The 19,561-nt window shown below is 43.4% G+C and overlaps 1 protein-coding gene across 1 annotated transcript in view; it reads left to right on the top strand.

Moving 5' to 3' along the window:
• The window catches only part of NIN (ninein), a 100,124-nt gene that overhangs the window by 19,442 nt on the left and 61,121 nt on the right, over positions 1–19,561 (top strand). Inside the window, 2 exon segments of the mRNA XM_059914202.1 lie at positions 175–256; positions 12,530–12,699. Of these exon segments, the coding sequence (XP_059770185.1) occupies positions 175–256; positions 12,530–12,699 (252 nt within the window).

The raw sequence follows: 19,561 nt of genomic DNA, 5'->3' as shown, positions 1-19,561 counted from the left end.
CATTTTCCCTTTAGTGCTTTAAAGAAATGAAGAAAAAAGGGAACAAAAACAGGTTATATGGCTCACTTCAAGGCTGTCAGATGCTAACAAATGGTTCTGGAACCTTGTAGATGGGTTTGCTTCCTTAAGGCTCTGGAAACTATTTTGAATTTCTTTTGAATTGTTTATTTTTAGGTGCATTTTGACCAATTTAAAGAAGCATTAATACTTATCTTGTCTAGAACTCTATCAAATGAAGAACACTTTCAAGAACCAGGTAAGGACACTAACTTTTCCTCTCTTCCTTCTGCTTTAAAATTTGTCCAGGGAAGAATTTGGGGACCTTGAAGCATGTCTGTGAAAGCTTTGGGGCATCCGCTTCCCACAGATTGAGTGGTTATTTTTGGTCTTTTGACATGGTCATAAAAGCCTTGCAGCTGTTGCACACTAAGATGAGCCTTCTCTACCACAGCAGCGAATTGTGGAAGAAATCACTGGATTGTTCCTAGGAGATGTGTCAGATGGTGTGGCCAAAACTCATTCTAGGAATGAGCAGAGTGGGGCTGAATGGTACTTCCTCCCTCCTCATTTCCTGTGAACGAGGAACAGGATGAACTGGGGGGGAGCTTTGTCTGAAAGAAGAAGGTTGGCCAATGAAGAGATAATTTTATTCAGTCCCACTGAGTGGATAGCCCTCTGTTACAGACCTTATCACATTATATTATAATTGTTTTTCTATCTCCTCTCGAGTGATAGTTCCTTATGGTCCACGTTTGTTCATTGTTGTATTTTTAGCCCCTAATAGGATGATTAGCACATAGGAAGTATCCAATGAATGTTATGAAATGAAAAAACTTAATATTATACTTCACTGATTTTTTTAAAGGCACCATAGATTATGACACATCATTATTTTATATACCTCTAAAAAGAAAAATTATTCTCAATTATAATGGTAAAATGCCATTGATTGTAAGACACATAATAATTTCAGAATATTCTAATCTAGGGGTGTGTGTGGGGAGGTTATGTCTTAGAATCAATGAAATATGGTAAATATTTAAGGGGAAGTCTAAAACAGTGTTGAAATTTATATTATAATACAGTCTGGTTTTATAAAAAAAAATCAGTGTTTATTAGGGGCTAGGATTAGAGGTTGACTATAAAGGGGCACAAGGGAATTTTGGGGGTGATGAAACTGTTTTATATCTTGATTGTGGTGGTGGCTACAGATTTTACCAGTGTTTTAACCCATAGAGTTGCTCACGAAAAAAGAGAACACTAAAAATATAGTCCAGTTTTGAGACTGAGGAGAAATCATTGACATTTTGTCCCTATAAGGAGTCATTCAGTGTGACCTATTTAGAAGAAGCACACGTGGGAACTCATGTCTTATCCTCACTGGTGATCTAGTTCTTCATTGTACCTTCTGAAATGCTCCAGATTTGTGTCATATGTATGAACTCTGCATGTAGCAGTGTTTTGGATTCCATATTGAGTCTCCCCCTTTTTGCTAAGGTTATTGCCAACTCTGAGGCTTTCCAGAGCTCTCTGCAAGCCCCCAGTGAGCCTAGGAGGGAGGTTATTGCATTCTAGAGATTTTCCAGACAAAAAGTAGAATTTCTGTAGGTGACCACTGCTGGAACATGGACTTTTGTTCTTATGGGGTCTCACATTTTATTGGCAGTTTTGCATTCTTAAAGTTGTCATCTTGGGAATTCCCTGGCAGTCCAGTGATTAGGACTTGGCGCTTTCACTGCTGGGGCCCAGGTTCAATCCCTGGTCAGGGAACTAAGATCCCGCAGCCAAAAATAAATAAATAAATAAAAATGTAAAATCAAGGTTGTCATCTTTTTTTTTTTTAATTTATTTACTTAATTTATTTATTTTTGGCTGCGTTGGGTCTTCGTTGCTGTGCGCGGGCTTTCTCTAGTTGCAGCGAGCGGGGGCTACTCTTCGCTGCGGTGCGCAGCCTTCTCATTGTGGTGGCTTCTCTTGTGGTGGAACACGGGCTCTAGGCACACGGGCTTCAGTAGTTGTGGCTCGCGGGCTCTAGAGCACAGGCTCAGTAGTTGGGGTGCATGGGCTTAGTTGCTCCGTGGCATGTGGGATCTTCCCGGACCAGGGCTCGAACCCATATGTCCCCTGCATTGGCAGGCGGATTCTTAACCACTGTGCCACCAGGGAAGCCCCAAGGTTGTCATCTTGATAACAGTAGTGCAAGATCTAGGGACCCTGACTAGAGCTATGGTGACACTACCACATCTGTTTTATTTCATATGAGCATAGGTAACATAAGCTTAAGTTCCGTGTTCTTCTGTTTTCCCATCATATGGGTTTGGGATGGGCAGTGCTGCCACTAGACCACGTGGTCCTTTTGCTGCTCTTTCTTCAAAACCTGTCCTGTCCCCTGCCAGAAAAGTGTCCTAATAAATGTACAGATTGATGTGACCACAAATGCGAAGGGTGCCCCATAGAGGGCTCTGAATAATGGGGAGGTAGACAATGGCTGGCTGAGCTTGGTAACAGCTCGGAAGTAAGGTTTATGAATTCAGCTCCAGGCGGTAGTTTCAGAGTGATGTATATGCGTCAGTGCTATGCAGGCTGAGGCCATCATTTGGACAAATCTTCCAGGGGGACACGCAGAGGGATTTTTATAGTTCACCGTGTGCTCCATCCTTTGGGTGGGGTGCAGCAAACCTTTGTTACAGAGCTGCCCCAAATCAGTGTAATGAAGCAGCAAAGTACTTATAGCATTTCATCCAGCATGTATGCGACTTCCTAACGTTTGGCCTGGCAGCATAAAATCTAGGATTGAGCCTGTGCCTTAAGAGTGTTTTATCTCATATGAGGCTGGGAGTCATTCCTTCTTTGTTCCTGAGAATCTCTGCTTTTTCTGTCTTTTGCCCATCGCTCCCTGGCCCTTCCAGTTGTTTTTGGGGATCATGCATTGGTTTCCACTCAAATGTTCTCCCACCCACTCGAATATGTGACTCCACCCACATAGGCTGCCTGGCTTGACTGGCGAGAGACAGGGAAAGAAGGATAAGGACTCAAATGCTGTGTATCAAAAGGCCACTTGAGTTTGCCCCTCCTTCCCCTTTATGAAAATAGCTATCCCTTAAATCATAGACCATATGATTGCAGGGCTGGAGCAAATGCTGCCATTTTATCCATGAGCAAATTGAGGCTCAAAGAGGGATGTGACTTAATTGAAGTCTCACAGATTGTAGCAGGGAAGGATGCTGATGCTGTATCACCAAGGGATGGGACTCCAGGAGGCCTTGGCTTAAGGATGTTTACCCTCAGATGGATGAGCTGGGGGCAACAGTCCTCAGTCAGTGCCGCCTGGCCAGAAAGATTCTGACAAGCGGCCAGAGGCAGAAGGAAGGAGCAAATAAGAGCAAGTTTCCCCTGATCATTAGTGACAGGGATGCCTGTGTCCTCAGCATTATTTGGCTGTTCAGTACTTAATTCATCTTCTACCGTAAGGGGCCAGGGCTGTTGTATTTTTGTCTTGCCTTTTCAAATCAGTGGACCTCCTGGACTTTGAGAGAAAAGGTTACCCTTAAACTATGGAAGGTGACTGCAAAAATAGGGCCATCATGCACAGCCTTAGACGTTGAGTGGGTCATGAATTGATATTTTATAACATCCAAGATTTTTATAAGTTAAAAATATCAGATGTTGCACCTGACTATAATATAGAAAATCCAGCTTGATTAGATAGAAAGACCCTTGAACCAGGAGTTACAAAATACTGGCCCTGCTCCTCTAATTAGGTGGCCTTATACGTCACAACCTCTGTGGTCTTCAGTTGCCGCATATGTGAAAGTAGTTGAACTGGAAAATACTTAAAATCCATTCAGCTCCAAGATTCAGTTGTATTGTCTCCTAATATCTAAATGATATCTACATTTATGAGAAAGCTAGCTTTGTGTTTCTATAAAATTTCACCCAACATAAATTGACACTATAAGGGTCTGCTTCCTAAGGACAAATGCCCAGTATAGTTCATGCTTTCATATTCTTCTAATAAAAGACAGTTATATATAAATAATACAAAAACAAAGCTATAATAGGATGTCAGAGGAGATGGAATTAAGTCATTATTTACATAGTCTTGGGTTGTGCCATTTATAACATCTCTGCGGTACAGTGTCTTTATTTTTAAAATTAGAGGGTACGAACTAGATGATTTTCAGCATCTTTTTAACGCTGATGTGTATGATTCTAAGACTCTTAGGAGAGAGTTTTTTCCCTAAAACAACAATAGTAACAACAATAATACACAATGAAAAGTACTGAAATTCAGATAAGGTCAGAAGAATGCGTTGGGGATGTAGAGAGTCCTTTGTGAATTCCAAACTGATTAACATCACCGATGGCATAGCTCCCTCATGTCTATGTGTACAATTTAATTTTGAAATTATTTTCCTAGAATAAGAGAAGGACACCTTAATTATTAGTTACTTATTCAGTTTGCTATGGCTTTGGATGATAGGATTTTTATAATGGAAATGCTGGCACAGGCTCTAAGCTACATGGCACCAACATGCTGTCTGGATCTGTTCTCCAGAGATTTTGTCCTTGTTTGATGCATCTTACAGTAGATTTGTGTTCTGTAGTAGATGTTAGCATAATGCAGGAAGCTCTTTCTTTTCCTCGTGCGGTTAATGTAAAATATCTTTCCTTTGTTTATTTGGTGAGGGAAAACTCAGGTTTGGAAAAACCAAATCATTAGAAAAAAAGGCACGGCAGATGATTGTTTTTTTCTTTCTCTTTTTCTTTTTTTTTTTTCTTTTTTTTCTTTTTTTTGGTAATAAACATTACTAGTTCCAGAAACTGCCCTATTTCTAGTTATTTTCCTTATATTTGGGGAAGCTATAAATATAATAAGCAAATATCTCTTCATTCACTCAGCAAGGCAGGTCTCATGGCCAGACAGTGGGCTAGATCCTGGTTTGCAGTGATTGAAGATTTGTGTTTGCAGCTGTATTCAGAGTTGAACTGAACTCTGGCTGAGGACCCTGTTTTTAGGAGATATACACAGATGGCCCAACAGGCATGTTCTCATGTCCTCTCTCTGGTTGAGTAAGGGCTTAGTCCTCGGTTCCTTTGGTATGTATGAGACGCTAACAGTGAGCACCAGAAAATTTCTTCAAAAATTAAAAGTAAGGTAAAATCACTACCACTAACCACCACCACTATCAAAAGAGGGTGTGAGGACCCATTTCCTAAGGTCAGAGGGAATTGGAAACACTCACGCCCACTGGTGCTCATGTAAAATGATAAAACCTTCCTAGACTTATGTAAAACAATAAGTACCATAAAAATGCCTTTGGCCAATCAATGCCAATCTCAGATTTTATGCTCTGGAAATAATTATGGATGTGCATGAAGATGTGTGTGTAAGGATAGTCATTTAAAATAGTAAAAAAAAAAAATAATAATAAAAAAACTATATATCTCAAGAATAAATATTTGACAGTGTATTTTGGTTAGGCAAATTATGATGTATCTGTGTAATCAAAGACTAAGCAACTATTCAGCTGTCCTATAGAAGAATACTTATTGTTATGATCTTACAAGGAGTAAAAAGGCACTCTTTTAAAAATATGTGTATGTGCAAAAAAGATACTCCTGTTATTTAAAATTAAATAAATAGGGCTGGTGAGAATTTTGATAATGAAACAGTTTGCTTGGGAGTTGTGCTGATGTAAGTTTATTTCAATTCCAGTGTATGAGAAGGTTTCCAAACTGGGGACATGAAAATGGTAGTTTTCTACAGGGAGTCTTAGAGAATTGGTGTCTCCTCTTGTGTCAGCCCATTGATGAAGGGAAAGGAGATGACAAGGAAGAGAAAATTAGGGCATGAATGAGATGGAGGCAGCTTCAGTTTCTGAGATGACAGACTGGATGTCGTCACTGTGTGTTCGCCAGTAATCTTACCCATGGCAACAAATGAGGTCAGGGAATCTACTGCAGGACTGGGGGCTGTGAGCCTCTCCCTGACTCTGCTCTGCTGGCTTTGAGCTGCCGCTGACCCCCAGGAGTCTGGGTGGGAGGACACTATCCAGGGCAGGAGCTACCTGACAGAATAGTGACCTTGCCCCATGGAACTCCTGTTGTTTTCCCTTCCTCCAGATGAGGAGACCAAGCCTCAGGATGTTAGGTACTCCTCACCTTGATAAGGACAGAGGGTCCAGGTCTGTTTGAATTCAGAGCCCACAGGCTCTTTCCATGAAGCACTGCTGCCCTGGAAAGCATTCAGTCCAGCTGGGTAGGTGATTCTAACATGCAAAATGCTTTTAGAAAAATATGACCATGATCGTTATTAAATCGGGAGCTATCAACTGTGTGGGTTGCACTAAATTCATAGAAAAAAACGTTCCATGAAACTTGTGCCAAGCAGTTACTTGAAAGAGATGAGTTTTGAGTTGAGCCTTGAACGATGGGGAGGATTCAGTTAGGTGATAAGTGAATCTCTGCCTTTATCACCCAAATGGCTCAAGATGCAGGCAGGCTTCTCCTGGGAAGAAGGTTGGGGGACAATCACATCATCATTATCAACTCGGAGAGTTTTTCTTATTGACAGACCTTCACCTGCTCTAGGGCTTAGATAGACCATCTGATCAGACCAGTCAGCCCTGGGGCTTGCCAGACCACACCCATCCACCATCCTCAGCACCCTTGCGGGGTGCTAACCTTCCCCTCGACGCTTCCCTTCCAGGCAAGGCTAATCAGAGCCACCTTATTACCTTTGTGCCCAGAAGCCCCTGTGTTCCTGCAGGAAACATCACTCAGACTGGTAAGAATTGACGTGAAGACTGCTCCTAAAATTCTGTCATTGCATCCAGGGAGGGCCTGAAAGCTCCAGTTGACATCTGCATCTCGTGTGAAGATTCTGGAAGAGAGGCATGATTGGGGAGTGGGGTGCTAGTGGCTGGGAAGCAGCTGCCTTGGCAAGGGCTGTGTGCACACAAAGTGTTGGGGTGAGGAGCCTGCCTGCCGACGGTCCCTGCAGAGGCGGGGCACACTGGGAAGCAGAAGGAATGGCCGACAGTGTCCGAAGGCTTTCCGGGTGTCTTTTTTTATGTCGTTCATTCTCTCTTGGCTTCTCTTCTCCCCTCGCTTCCTTGGGACATCTCCCTCCCCATCCCTTCTTCTTTCCACTTCTCTAACTCACCTCCACCCTCCTCTCCTCTCCTTCTTGGCCCCTCACTCCATTCTTCTCCTACCTGTTGGTCCCCAATCCATCAGTTTCTCCTGCTTCCCCTCCCCCATCCCCACATAGGCCTCCAGCTCTCTGCCTGTCTTTTGACCCTCACCCCCTTCCCTTGCTATTGGTCTCAATCTCTCTTTCTGTCTCCTTCTCTGTTGGTCTTCCCTTTGATTCGTTTCTTCCCTTTTCTCTTATTTAGTATCAGGTGTGGGTTTGCACTCTGTGTAAGCCCTGTGCAACGGTGCGTTCAGAGTAGGCGAAGAGGTGGGAGGTGCAGTGGGGCTGGTGGTGCTCATTTGCTGCGTGACTGCCTCTTCCAGGGAAGCTTCGTGGGGGGCTTGTCCTGAGGTTTACACCTGCTTCATTTTTGACTCCTTATTTTCAGAGGGGTTTCAGGAATCCCATGAGTTCAGCAGAAATGTAGTATAGAGGGCCTCGGATGATCCCCCTGTGCCCAGGTCCTTTGGAAGGGGGTGGGGTCTCTGGGAATGATTTCCCAGGTTAACGAAATGGGGCAGGAAGGGAAGTAGAAAGCAAGGGGGTCTACATGAGCAATTCCAAAACAAGAAGATCAGCACCATAAAGGCAGGGCTTTCTTCTTCATCCTGGAGGTATCCTCAGGTCAGACAGGGAAGTTTGAATCAAAAAGTGATAAAATATCCATCTTATCCCTCAACAAGTACAACAGAATGCTTTGCCCATGGCAGGTGTCTGATAAATATAAGTTAAATGAATCCACCTAATACTGGAGTGCATCTTTGAAACTCTCCTTTAACTTCCCATGTATGTGCTGAGGATGGCACCTCATCCCATGTCCCTAAGCCTTGTGTTTTTCAAGAAAAGCATTGATGGAATAAAGAGTGTTTAGGTTTTTGGGTAACGATTTCAGCTTCCTCTTGGGTCCTCATTGCTCTGCCTTTGGTCATTGGAAGAACTGAGTGTTCCAAGTGGCCATCCACGTCACACAGGTGGCTGGGGCAGTTCTGGGAGAGAGTACAGAGCGTGAACTGCCCTGCTCAGTTAGAGGGGGGAAGGGAGGGAGAGGCGGAGGCACAGGTGGGTGGCTGGTTGTTTTCCCTGCCTGCAGCTGGCCTGTTCCGAGTGGTCATTCTCATTAACATTGAATTTCAATTTTTCTTTTATTATAAGTGCAAGACCTTCTGGTCACAAGTCATGCATGTGCACTGTGGTTCATCCTGATTCTGGAAAGTGAACATTATCACACCTCTGGAGTTTCTCTTCTTGGTGCATCTCATTGTGAGCTCTCCAGGGGCTCCAGGAGTCTAAGACTCCTCTGGGCAGGCTGGGCTTGTCTGCTTTCCTTCAAAGCTCATTTGTATTTTTATGTAGTGATGCCAAATAGGGAAAATGGAAAACAGGAAAGAAGGGGAAATGGCTCAGAAGCTTGACAATCCAGGTAGAATCATAAATATACATTCAAGGAAATAAAATACTGTAAGTACAAGCAGTCCTTTTTATTTTGTTTTTTTTTTTTCCACTGGCATTTCATGTCCCTCCTTGGAGCTCATGATTGGTGCAGTTACTTACACTTATGTTAAAGGAAGCTGTATGTAAATAATTTCATTTCTTAATAAATTAAATAACCCTATATTATCTGGCATAGATAAAATTGTTCCAGGATAAACCCCTGAAATACATACATTACATCTGGATGTGCTCATAAAGTAAAGAAACTTTGCCCCAGGGCTGTGGTTTGGCAAGTCTTTGTTGGGCATGGTAAAGGAGGGGTAAGGCATTCTTTAATCTGGGGGAGCAAGAGTGTCTTGAAATCCCCACTAAGGCCTCCTGTTTGGTGAACTGCTGCTGTGCACTTGTAAAGCCCTGCTTGAGATTCATAAGGAGAAGGCTGGAGTTTTCAAAGGCTTAGCACAACAATGGCTGTTGACCATGAATGTTCTCTCTGGATCTCCTTACTTTTAATGTCTTTCTTCCCCTTCTTATCTTGTAAATACAATGAGGCTGATGCTCGAAATAAAAGAAGGCTGTATGAGTGTGTTCAAGTCTAAAATATAGCTATTTGTAATCGGTGTGATTAGTGTAATTCTTTATTGTATGGAAGTTTTGTGAAATTTCTTATGAGGAAACTTTAATGCCCCATTTTTTCCTTTGTGCTAATATCTTTATTCAAAAAGATTCTACATTTTAATAGATTTCTCTAGAAATTGACTTTGTGATGTATGTACATTCTGTGAAAGATATTAACTTCGAGTTTTAAGAATTAATTTAAAGTTCCTGGCAGTGCAAAAATAAGTAAGTGTATAAATAAACCAGAACTCCACAGGACCCCTAATGTTTCACAGTCTATTATCTTTCATTGCTTAGAAAAAGAGCTATTTCAAATCTACCACTGCTCCCTACACAGCATGAAATATTTAGTAGTAAATAACTAGGGAACTATTTCATCCACAGGTGGATTTTGGATTAAATCACAGTGGGTTGTGTTTTTTTGTTTGTTTGTTTGTTTTAAGACTGTGGCTTTGCCCCACTGCTTTTTTTTCCTCTGAAAAAGTGCAGCATGCATTCAGAGTTCCTTTGCCACTTCCTTCCCCAGACCATGACTTATGTTCTCATACTGGGAAAATCCCACGTTCCATTTTCTGACGTTATACATTTTCCCTTTAATCTTTTCCAAACCCCCATCATCACTAATGGTGTATCTTGTTGTCTGCCACTAAAATTTAAGAATATGTAATAAATTAAGGATGGTTCTACGTTGCCTTTTATCTGACTAGCATCTGTGGGTGTCAGCTGCCAACAAGTAGCTCGGGTGTCTGGGCCGCTCCTGAATGCTCACAAGCTGACACACTGTCTTCTGATAAAAGGTACCTTCAAATATGCATGCGACTTTCAATATAACTTTTGTATGCTTGAACACTTCCTGTAAGAGAATCGCTTGACCTAATAAAATGACTTGGCTGGGACTTTGAAAAAGCTGGATATAAATATTGCTAGAAATTATAGAGCAAGCATAAATACTTCACTCTGAGCTTTGCTGAGCATTTTCAGGATGTTTCTGACCACAATTGTGAAACCTAAGCTTATCCCAGAGGAAGGGCATGGGAGAGGGGAGGACAGAGTTAGTCACGCAGGATCACCAGTCCTCCCAGGGAGACTACAACGTAATAGCTACCCCCTAACATGGTTTCAGTGGTGATAAAGGAAGGGTTTTGTTCATTTAGTTCTTATCTAATCAATTACCCTTGTTTTGATGATCTGTGTACAGCCCTCATCTAAAAATCTACATGTCTGAGTTCAGACATACCTTGTTAAGACTGTCATGTCCAAACAGAACACATATTATGTTCTCCAGAGAGATAGTATGTCCATGTGGGTGATAAGAACTGAAATCAAAGCATTGCCAGTCTTATATTTTAATGGAATATTTTGTTCTCCTAATTCTGTTCAAGGTGCTAAAAAAAAGTGTGTCTCTAAGCTGACATTTCTAATGAGTGAAGTATTTTATTGCTCTAAAGCTACCATTGTAGAGAAAGGTTAGTATGTGGTGGTGGTGGTGGTGTTGGTGATGGTGGTGATGGTGGTGGTAGTGATGGTGGTGATGGTGGTGATGGTGGTGGTGATGTTGGTGGTGGTGATGGTGGCGGTGGTGGTGATGATGGTGGTGGTGGTGGTGGTGATGGTGGTGGTGGTGATGGTGGTGGTGGTGGTGCTGGTGGTGGTGATGGTGGTGGTGGTGGTGCTGGTGGTGGTGGTGCTGGTGGTGGTGGTGGTGATGGTGATGGTGCTGGTGGTGATGGTGGTGGTGGTGGTGATGGTAGTGGTGGTGGTGGTGGTGGTGATGATGGTGCTGGTGGTGGTGGTGGTGATGGTGGTGGTGGTGCTGGTGATGGTGGTGATGGTGGTGGTGGTGGTGATGATGGTGCTGGTGGTGGTGGTGGTGATGATGGTGATGGTGGTGGTGGTGGTGATGGTGGTGGTGATGGTGGTGGTGGTGGTGTTGGTGGTGATCATGGTGGTGGTGGTGGTGGTGGTGGTGGTGATGGTGGTGGTGGTGCTGGTGGTGGTGCTGGTGGTGGTGGTGGTGGTGCTGGTGGTGGTGGTGGTGATGGTAGTGGTGGTGGTGGTGGTGGTGATGGTGCTGGTGGTGGTGGTGATGGTGGTGGTGGTGGTGATGGTAGTGGTGGTGGTGGTGGTGGTGATGATGGTGCTGATGGTGGTGGTGATGATGGTGGTGGTGCTGGTGATGGTGGTGATGGTGGTGGTGGTGGTGATGATGGTGCTGGTGGTGGTGGTGGTGATGATGGTGATGGTGGTGGTGGTGGTGATGGTGGTGGTGGTGATGGTGGTGGTGATGATGGTGGTGGTGGTGGTGATGATGGTGTTGGTGGTGGTGGTGGTGGTGATGATGATGGTGGTGGTGGTGGTGGTGGTGATGGTGGTGATGGTGGTGGTGATGGTGGTGGTGATGGTGATGGTGGTGGTGATGGTGGTGATGCTGGTGGTGGTGATGGTGGTGGTGGTGGTGTTGGTGGTGATGATGGTGGTGGTGGTGGTGAAGGCTGAACCTGAGACATGTTCTGCTGAATGCTGAAGTCCTTCAGGGTCAAGAGATGACCTTCCCCTTATGCACATTCCTTTTATTTTGTACAACACGAAGCTCATGAAGAGAAAAGAACATAATATATTATTTTCTTAATGCAGTTTTGCATTTGCTATTCTATTCCACAGCTTTTAATTTTATAATGAGATCTTGATGACAAGTTTCATATGAGCAGTGAGCTCTCATTAATTGATTAGGATCCACTGTGTCAGTTTCTTTGTTCTGTCTTCCTGCTTGTCTGATGGATCAGAAAGTGGGATGGTTAACAAAGGACTCATTAAGGTACTAGAGGGGTGTGTTCCAGACTAATTGGTGTGAATGCTAACTTTACAGTGCTGATAAGGTGTTCTTTTTATCACCATTTTCCAATGTGTCTCTGGTAGTATGATCCCTCCCTCTCCTGTTCCCTCTGTCTGCAAAACAGAGCTTAATAAACAGAAGAACAAATATGACCGCTTACTTTGCCCTGATCTTAATTCCCTACTTTTATACAAATCCCTCACTGCTGGCTCCTCATCTCTCCCACCGTATGCTGAGATATACTCGGGGTGCTATAAATCATTCGGAATTAGAAGCTGTGCTCTGCATCTGACCTACTGGCTCATATACGCCCACGTCCACTGCAACTGGCAAACGGTGGTGGTTTATTTTGGGGCTGGTATAAGAGGCTGTGTCCGAAGGCTGTGTGTCAGATAGGGGCTGAGATTGTCATGTAATGTGGCCTCAACTCTTGTCTCCTTGCCCAGACTGCACTCTCGAAGCTCAGCCCAAATATGTTAGAGGTGGGAAGCGTTACGGACGAAGGTCCTTACCTGAGTTTCAAGGATCCGTGGAGGAATTTGCGGAGGTGACAGTAATTGAGCCACTCGATGAAGAAGCAAGGCCTTCACACATCCCAGCCAGCGACCGCAGTGAGGTAAGAAATTGGACAGGCGTATCCTTCTGGATCACAGGTGTGGATACCCATGGATAGCCACATCACAGTGGTGCAGAGACAGGAGAACTGAGGGGTTTATGGCTTTTCTCAGCCATTTTTTCAACTACTTGCTAATCTTATTACTTGCCTTTTGGATATATGTGACTACTTTTTCTATTGTTTATATGTTTCATCTGTTTCAACTTTTGGAGAGCTGACCTTTCTGTGCATGCTTTATGTTTATACATTTTTGAATTCAGTTATTTTTATACTATCTGAGGTCTGCCCCTTGTAGCTCTTCTTGGGAATATCTCTCTCCTCCACAGCACTGTTATTTTTAGTTATGTAAAAAAGCTAACCAACTCCTTCCCCCCAAACTATAAGACAGCCGCCGTGACAGGTAAGAAATGAAAGCCGTGTGTTTAGGCATTTCAGGAGCCAGCATCTTATCTTTTGTGGTGGGGTAAAGCAGCTTTGCAACTTCATCCTTGTCCCAGGGCTCAGCAGTTACCAGGGTTCTTAGTGGTTCTGTCCCACCTGGCATGTCCCACCTGGCATGTCCCACCTGGCATGTCCCAGCAGTCAGAGATTACCCTGCCTCCCTCATCTCCCTTCTTTCCATTTGACACGGTGCTATAATCTACCAATAAAGGAGAAGCAGTGACATTTTCTTGTTTCTTTCTTTGCAGCTCATTTACCAGCATACCATTTATAGAACATGATTGAAAGTGCCATGCTGAGCAAGCTCTAAATATTTCTTGTAAATCCCAGCTCAGACTGGGGATGCAGATATTTCAGATGCTCATATAAGCTGGGAAAGAGACAAAGTGCCTCAAGTTTCTTAAAGTAGTCTGTAGATCGTAGGTTGATGGGGGGGGATGAGTGTTTGTTGCTGTCTCAAGTCCATGTTCAGCTTGCTGAAATCTACAAGAAGCTTGCTCCAATAATGTCCCCAGCAGTCAGACATCTGGCATCTTCACAAACCCAAAGGTACCCACAAACCCCACAAACTCAAAGGTAACTGGAAAGAGCTCAGGTATTGAGCAAAAATGAAAACAACCACAAGTACTGCAATTTAGAAGACACGTGACTGGTCTGCTGATCAGATCACCTTTTTTTAAAATCAAGTGATACCTATGCTCACAATAGAAGTGAAGGAGCACTGGTAGAAATGTGAGCGAGAAGAGAGGAAGAAAAGCAGCTAGAGGGGATGAGGGAGATAGAAACCACAAAAATGGTGTGAGTAGTGCGGGTGAGAAGTGACAGCTGAAAACAGAAAGACCATGAGAAGCAAGAAGGAAAACATCGCCTAGAACATCACAGCACTGGGGACCAGTGGGTCTGGGGCAGAGGCTACTTCCCATCTTGGTTCAGTCGGTTTTAGACCCTCTCTTGGGTCCCTTTGAGAATTTAGATAGGGCCCTTTCCCCAGTAAAACACATAGACTCACATGCACAAAAGTGTTATATGTACTATTTCAGGGAGGCAAGTAATTTGCATACTTCAGTTATTGCAGTGTTCATAATATCTTGCTATCAGGAAGGGTATCATTTTATAACATTAAATCTGTTTCATAACCCTAAATAGTGTGGAATGTATCTGAGACATTCCTCTATGAAAAAATGGTTAAAATAGGTCTCAACACTTTACGGGGGAAGCTTTTCTTACATAGAAAACACCTTTAAGTCTAGTATCTCCTTTCTCCAACTGTTTTCAATACCTGAGGCACTGTTACTTGGTGCTAACAAATTAAATGGTTGCTTGTTTTTTTGAGAAGAGAGTTTCTAGTTACCACCTGGGGATACTCAGAAATGTTCTTGGGCAGAGCTGAGTTTGTTGCTGGCAGGATATTTCTTATATCCTTATTTAATCTTATTTACTGATTTCCAGGGAGATTTACTGTTTAAAAAGTGAGGCTTTGGTTTTATGTGTAAATAAAATGAAGGGTTGAGGCCTGAGTCTGGGCAAAATCTTGCTGCTTTTGTCTTAGTGAAAGGGTATGTTGGGAGAATCATTTCACCCCCAATGAACTTCAGCTTCCCTAACTCCTCCAGAAACCTCTTAGGTGTGACCTTTTGACGGTATACATAGAAGCTTTAGTGTAACGACCCACCATCAATAGAGAGCAAATAGAGTGCTGTAGAGAGTCATTTATCTCTGTGTATGCTCTCCTCAAGGACTCTACTGACTTGACTTTGAGAGTCTGTTATACCCCAACCAGAAAGCCTATAGTAGAATCAGATAACACGTTTTTATCTCCTCCCTTTTTTTTTTTTTTTAATTTATTTTATTTAATTTATTTATTTTTGGCTGTGTTGGGTCTTCATTGCTGTGGGCTCTCTCTAGTTGTGGTGAGGGGGGGCTACTCTTCACTGCGGTACGCGGGCTTCTCATTGCAGTGGCTTCTCTTGTTCTGGAGCACGGGCTCTAGGCGCGTGGGCTTCAGTAGTTGTGGCAGGCAGGCTCAGTAGTTGTGGCGCACGGGCTTAGTTGTTCCGCGGCATGTGGAATATTCGCGGACCAGGGCTTGAACCTGTGTCCCTTGCATTGCCAGGCGGATTCTTAACCACTGTGCCACCAGGGAAGCCCCTCCCTTTTTTTTTTAATTGCTGAAAGTGGACTCAAACCAAAGTTCATCCAGCTACTTTCTTGCCTAAAAATGAAGTGTTTTGCGAGCTGAATGGAGCCTGTCAGTTTTCAAGTTGATTCATCACTTTACAAAGTTAATAGAATCATGTGTGATGTTTTTGATGTCCCTCTGGGCAGTAAGAAGGGCCAGCCCCAGCTTCATGCAGTAACCATGGCCATGGGTCACATGCGCTGCCCTCATGGGCTGTGGCATAGTTTCTTCAGCGTCGGCCTTGTTGCATCCTGTTGTGTCAAGATAGCGCTCCTGTTTCCTGGCCAGTTTTTGCAGTAGCCTCAGCAGTTGAGGGCCACTCAGTTGGCCAACACAGTTCACGCTCTGGGCAGCATGGCCTTGCTCTAGAAACCCTCCTCCTTTCTACAGAAGCGGTCTAGGGCTCAGCAGAGTGCCAGGTCATCTTCCCTATTCTAGAGTGGCCCTCAGGTGGGGAAGATGAGGAGAGCAAGATTCTCAATGAACTGTGGGATTGATTTATTCTTAACTTACAAGGAGTTCAGAACCTGTCAGGAGTTCTTTATTGTACTTCTGGCTTTTTTTCTCCCTTTTGGTTGCTTCAGTCCCATTTGTCTCCTGCCCGTGGGTGTTAAAAATGTCTTCCTTGGGTGTGTTTTTTATCAGGGACTCGTACCTCATCTCAGTGCGGCTGGGCAGTATTGAAGGTGGGAGGGGGCTGGGTCTCCCTTGACATGAATATTTCATGAGGAGTAGTGAGATGGGGAGCTGGAGACGAGCCTTCTAGGTTTGATTGTGGGTTTCTTTTGACTCCTGGGTCCTGGCTCAGGGGTTCCTAGCTTGCCCTTAGATTGCAGTTTCTCCTGTCCTCAGACAGGCCTCATTTTTCCTGAAGACCAAAGGACCTGAATCTGTTGTCAGAAGTTCTGTGGAGGAGAAGTCTGGCTGTCGCTACCCAACAGGAGACTAATTTCAGCCCTAAGATGAATCAAGTAATTATCTCATTTATCTGAGGACTTGGGAGGGGTGCAATGCAATGGAATGGTATCACAAGCCACCTATAAAAGCTGTCCTCAGGGTGGCTCGCTTCCTTCTAGGAACTCATCCTGTAGGGATATGTGAGCAGACAGTCATCTGAAGGGATAAAAGAGTAATCCCTTCCCTGCTTCCCTCTGGGGTTGTTCAAGAGTTGGGGAATTGCTAAGAGTGGACATTTCATTCCTAGGCTCTTGGGCTAGTGGTTCACAGTGTTCTTTATGCATCCTTGTTTGGAAGGCCTTCTCCTACATGTACAACAAATTTTTATTTATTTATTTATTTATGTATTTTTTTATTTTGGGCTGTGTTGGGCCTTTGTTGCTGTGCACGGGCTTTGTCTAGTTGCGGCGAGCAGGGGCTACTCTTCATTGTGGTGCGCGGGCTCTAGGCTCGCGGGCTTCAGTAGTTGTGGCACGCGGGCTCAGTAGTTGTGGCTTGCAAGCTCTAGAGTGCAGGCTCAGTAGTTGTGGCACACGGGCTTAGTTGCTTCGCAGCATGTGGGATCTTCCCAGACCAGGGCTCGAACCTGTGTCCCTGCATTGGCAGGCAGATTCTTAGCCACTGTGCCACCAGGGAAGCCCATGTACAACAAATTTAAAGGTAATTCTCAGTAGTCATGATTCTCTGTAGTCTACTTATAACTCCACCTTTTCCCTCTCATCCAAGAAAACAGAAATGCAGGCAAGTAAGAGTGATGCTATTGTAGAGATTGCTTTCAAGCACCTAAATTTTTTAACGTAAGTTCCATGTGAAGATCCAGGCTTCTTTAGTTACAGCAATTTGGAACTCCCCCCATGACCATTCATGGTGCACCATTGTGATGCCTTGGGTGAGAACCCATGTTGTGACTGCGGGATCACAAGTGCTTCACACTTTGGCCTCATCCCCTGAATAGAATATATAAGTATTAACCTTGTTATGAGGTTGTGTTCGACTTTTGTTTCAGTCCACGTGTTAAAGCCCTAACATAAATTGTAAACATTTTAATCATCTCCACCCTCCCCTCCCCCCAGCTTTATTCAGGCAATTTGATTCTTTCCTGATGAAACAGAAAATATCTAACCTAACTATTAAGTGTGTCTCCCCAACCAAGTTTACTTTACAAGGCCATAAAGCCTTTGCACAGGGAAAGACCACTGTAATCTTGCTAAATTTTCAGCAGTAAAATGTGTGTTTCAGAATTTCATTTAGAAACCCTGAAGCAAAATGTGCTAGTTCACAAGTGACAGGTGGGTTCCACTGTCCAGCTGAAATGTGCATTCACCTTCCAGTTTAGTGTGTTTACCTGGCAAATGGATCCCTTGGGAGTCTGACCTCTCATCTGGGGTGGTATTGAAAGGAAAGTGGTGATTTTTCTGTTTGTGGAATCATTTTCACTCAAGGCAATTCAGTTGGACATTCTATTCTGAATTAATCCAGACTAACAAAGGGCACGTTCTTGAGTTTTTAGATTCTGAAGAGTATATATTTCCGCCCCCCATATATGCATATTTGCAGTGGCTACTGAACTGACCTTGAATTTTATAAGGGTTTCTTCTAAGGGTAGCTGGAAGTTGGGGAGAAAAACAAAACTAATTCTTGGTTTTATTCTGTATTACTCAGACGTGGTGGGAAAGGTTGACAATGAATACAATTGGGGCAGGGCCACTTTGCTTTCTGCCCTTGTTCAAAACAGGGGACACCTTGTTAACTGTTTTCCTCCACAGGGAATAAATTGGGCCTAGTAAGATTCTTATCAAGAGCCAGAGGCTTTATTTAAACAATGATTTCTTCAACTGTAGACAATAGTAGTGTAAGCCAAAACCGTGCAGTTTAAGTGAGGACCTGAGAGAAAAGTTAAAGCCAATTGCTTCATTCAGCAGAGAATGGACAAGCAAATCAAGCCCTTGTGTCGGACTGTGAGGGTAGGAGGATGAGTGGTCGTTATTTAAAAACAAAAACAGAAACACAAAGAACCCCCAAACTGATTTTACTACCCTCCATAAAATCAATCTTCTTCCAGAAGTGTGAAACTGACTTGTGTCCCCCTTATGTTCATTTTCATATATGCATAACTTTGCGGTTGAACTTCATAAATTATTCATTTACATTGTATAGAGTAAATATTTAATTCTGGAGCAAACTTCTTAATGACTGAGAGAAGTTTTTCTAAGAGCTTTTGTAGTTGAAATGCACCTATTTTCCAATTACTCGCCCGTTACATTTTTTGTTCTAGTCTTTGACAAAGTAAGCAATTTCATTACTGATGCCATTCGTTTCCATCAAATAATATGACATCATCAGGATAGGTTTTTTATTAATGGAATTCCAGTGTTTCCCTTTATATTTCTTGAGTATTATTAGATCATCTTCGGCTATTCTCAGAGATGAAACACTCATTCAAGATGCAACTATAAATCACCTGAAAGTGATATAAAGAAGCCCCTTCAAAGCTAATGAGATGTTTTCATTGTAACACAGATTCAGCTTTCAGACTTTCAGGCTTTGCTGTTCTGGTAAGTCCTCCTGACTTGATCCCAGAGGAAATTCCCTTGGAGTCTAGCCCTCATTCTCACCTCCTTGCAGGTCAACAATTTCTAATATTTATTTTCTAACTAGAAAATAAAATAGACAACACATCAAAAATTAACAAGTTAATTTTAATGATAATAGTAACATTTTCCAACTGTACCATTAAGTATTTTTCAAATAGGAGAGCAGTATTCACTATCTGTTGAGAGCAACTCTGATAAGCAGGATACCACAAGCAGATGTATGAAAGAATCCCTTTCCTTTAAGGACTTTAAAATCCAGTGAAACAAAACCAAGTCCCCAACCTTGGTAGAAGAGGCTTAAGGCTCGGATTCCTTTAAATTCAGCCTTTCTTCACACTGGCAGTACTGAAGCCTGTTTGGCACTGTAGCAGGACTCATCTAGATGTGTGTGCATTTAAAAATCATACATTAATTCTTGTTATCCCCAACACTTACTTGTAGCTTTTAACTGCTTTTAAAGATAAAGGAACTGATTTGCATTCTAGTCATGACAGCCCTGCAACGGAGCAGCTTGTCCCTGGGTTCAGAATAGAGAGATTGGGAGCGGGGCTGTCAGGCCCCCTTTCATCGCCCCTTTGCCTTCCTTCAGGTGCGGGAGAGGTGGAGATGAAGTCCTAAGAAGCATGTCCCTGCAGGAACAGTAGCCAGCCTTGCTGGGTGCACTTAGCTTCCAGTACCTGCCCAGAGCACA

The sequence above is a fragment of the Balaenoptera ricei genome, chromosome 2 (assembly GCF_028023285.1).
Source record: "Balaenoptera ricei isolate mBalRic1 chromosome 2, mBalRic1.hap2, whole genome shotgun sequence".
Classification (NCBI taxonomy): Eukaryota; Metazoa; Chordata; class Mammalia; order Artiodactyla; family Balaenopteridae; genus Balaenoptera; species Balaenoptera ricei.
The sequence above is the reverse complement of the archived record's forward strand: the minus strand, read 5'-3'. Positions and strand labels throughout refer to the sequence as shown.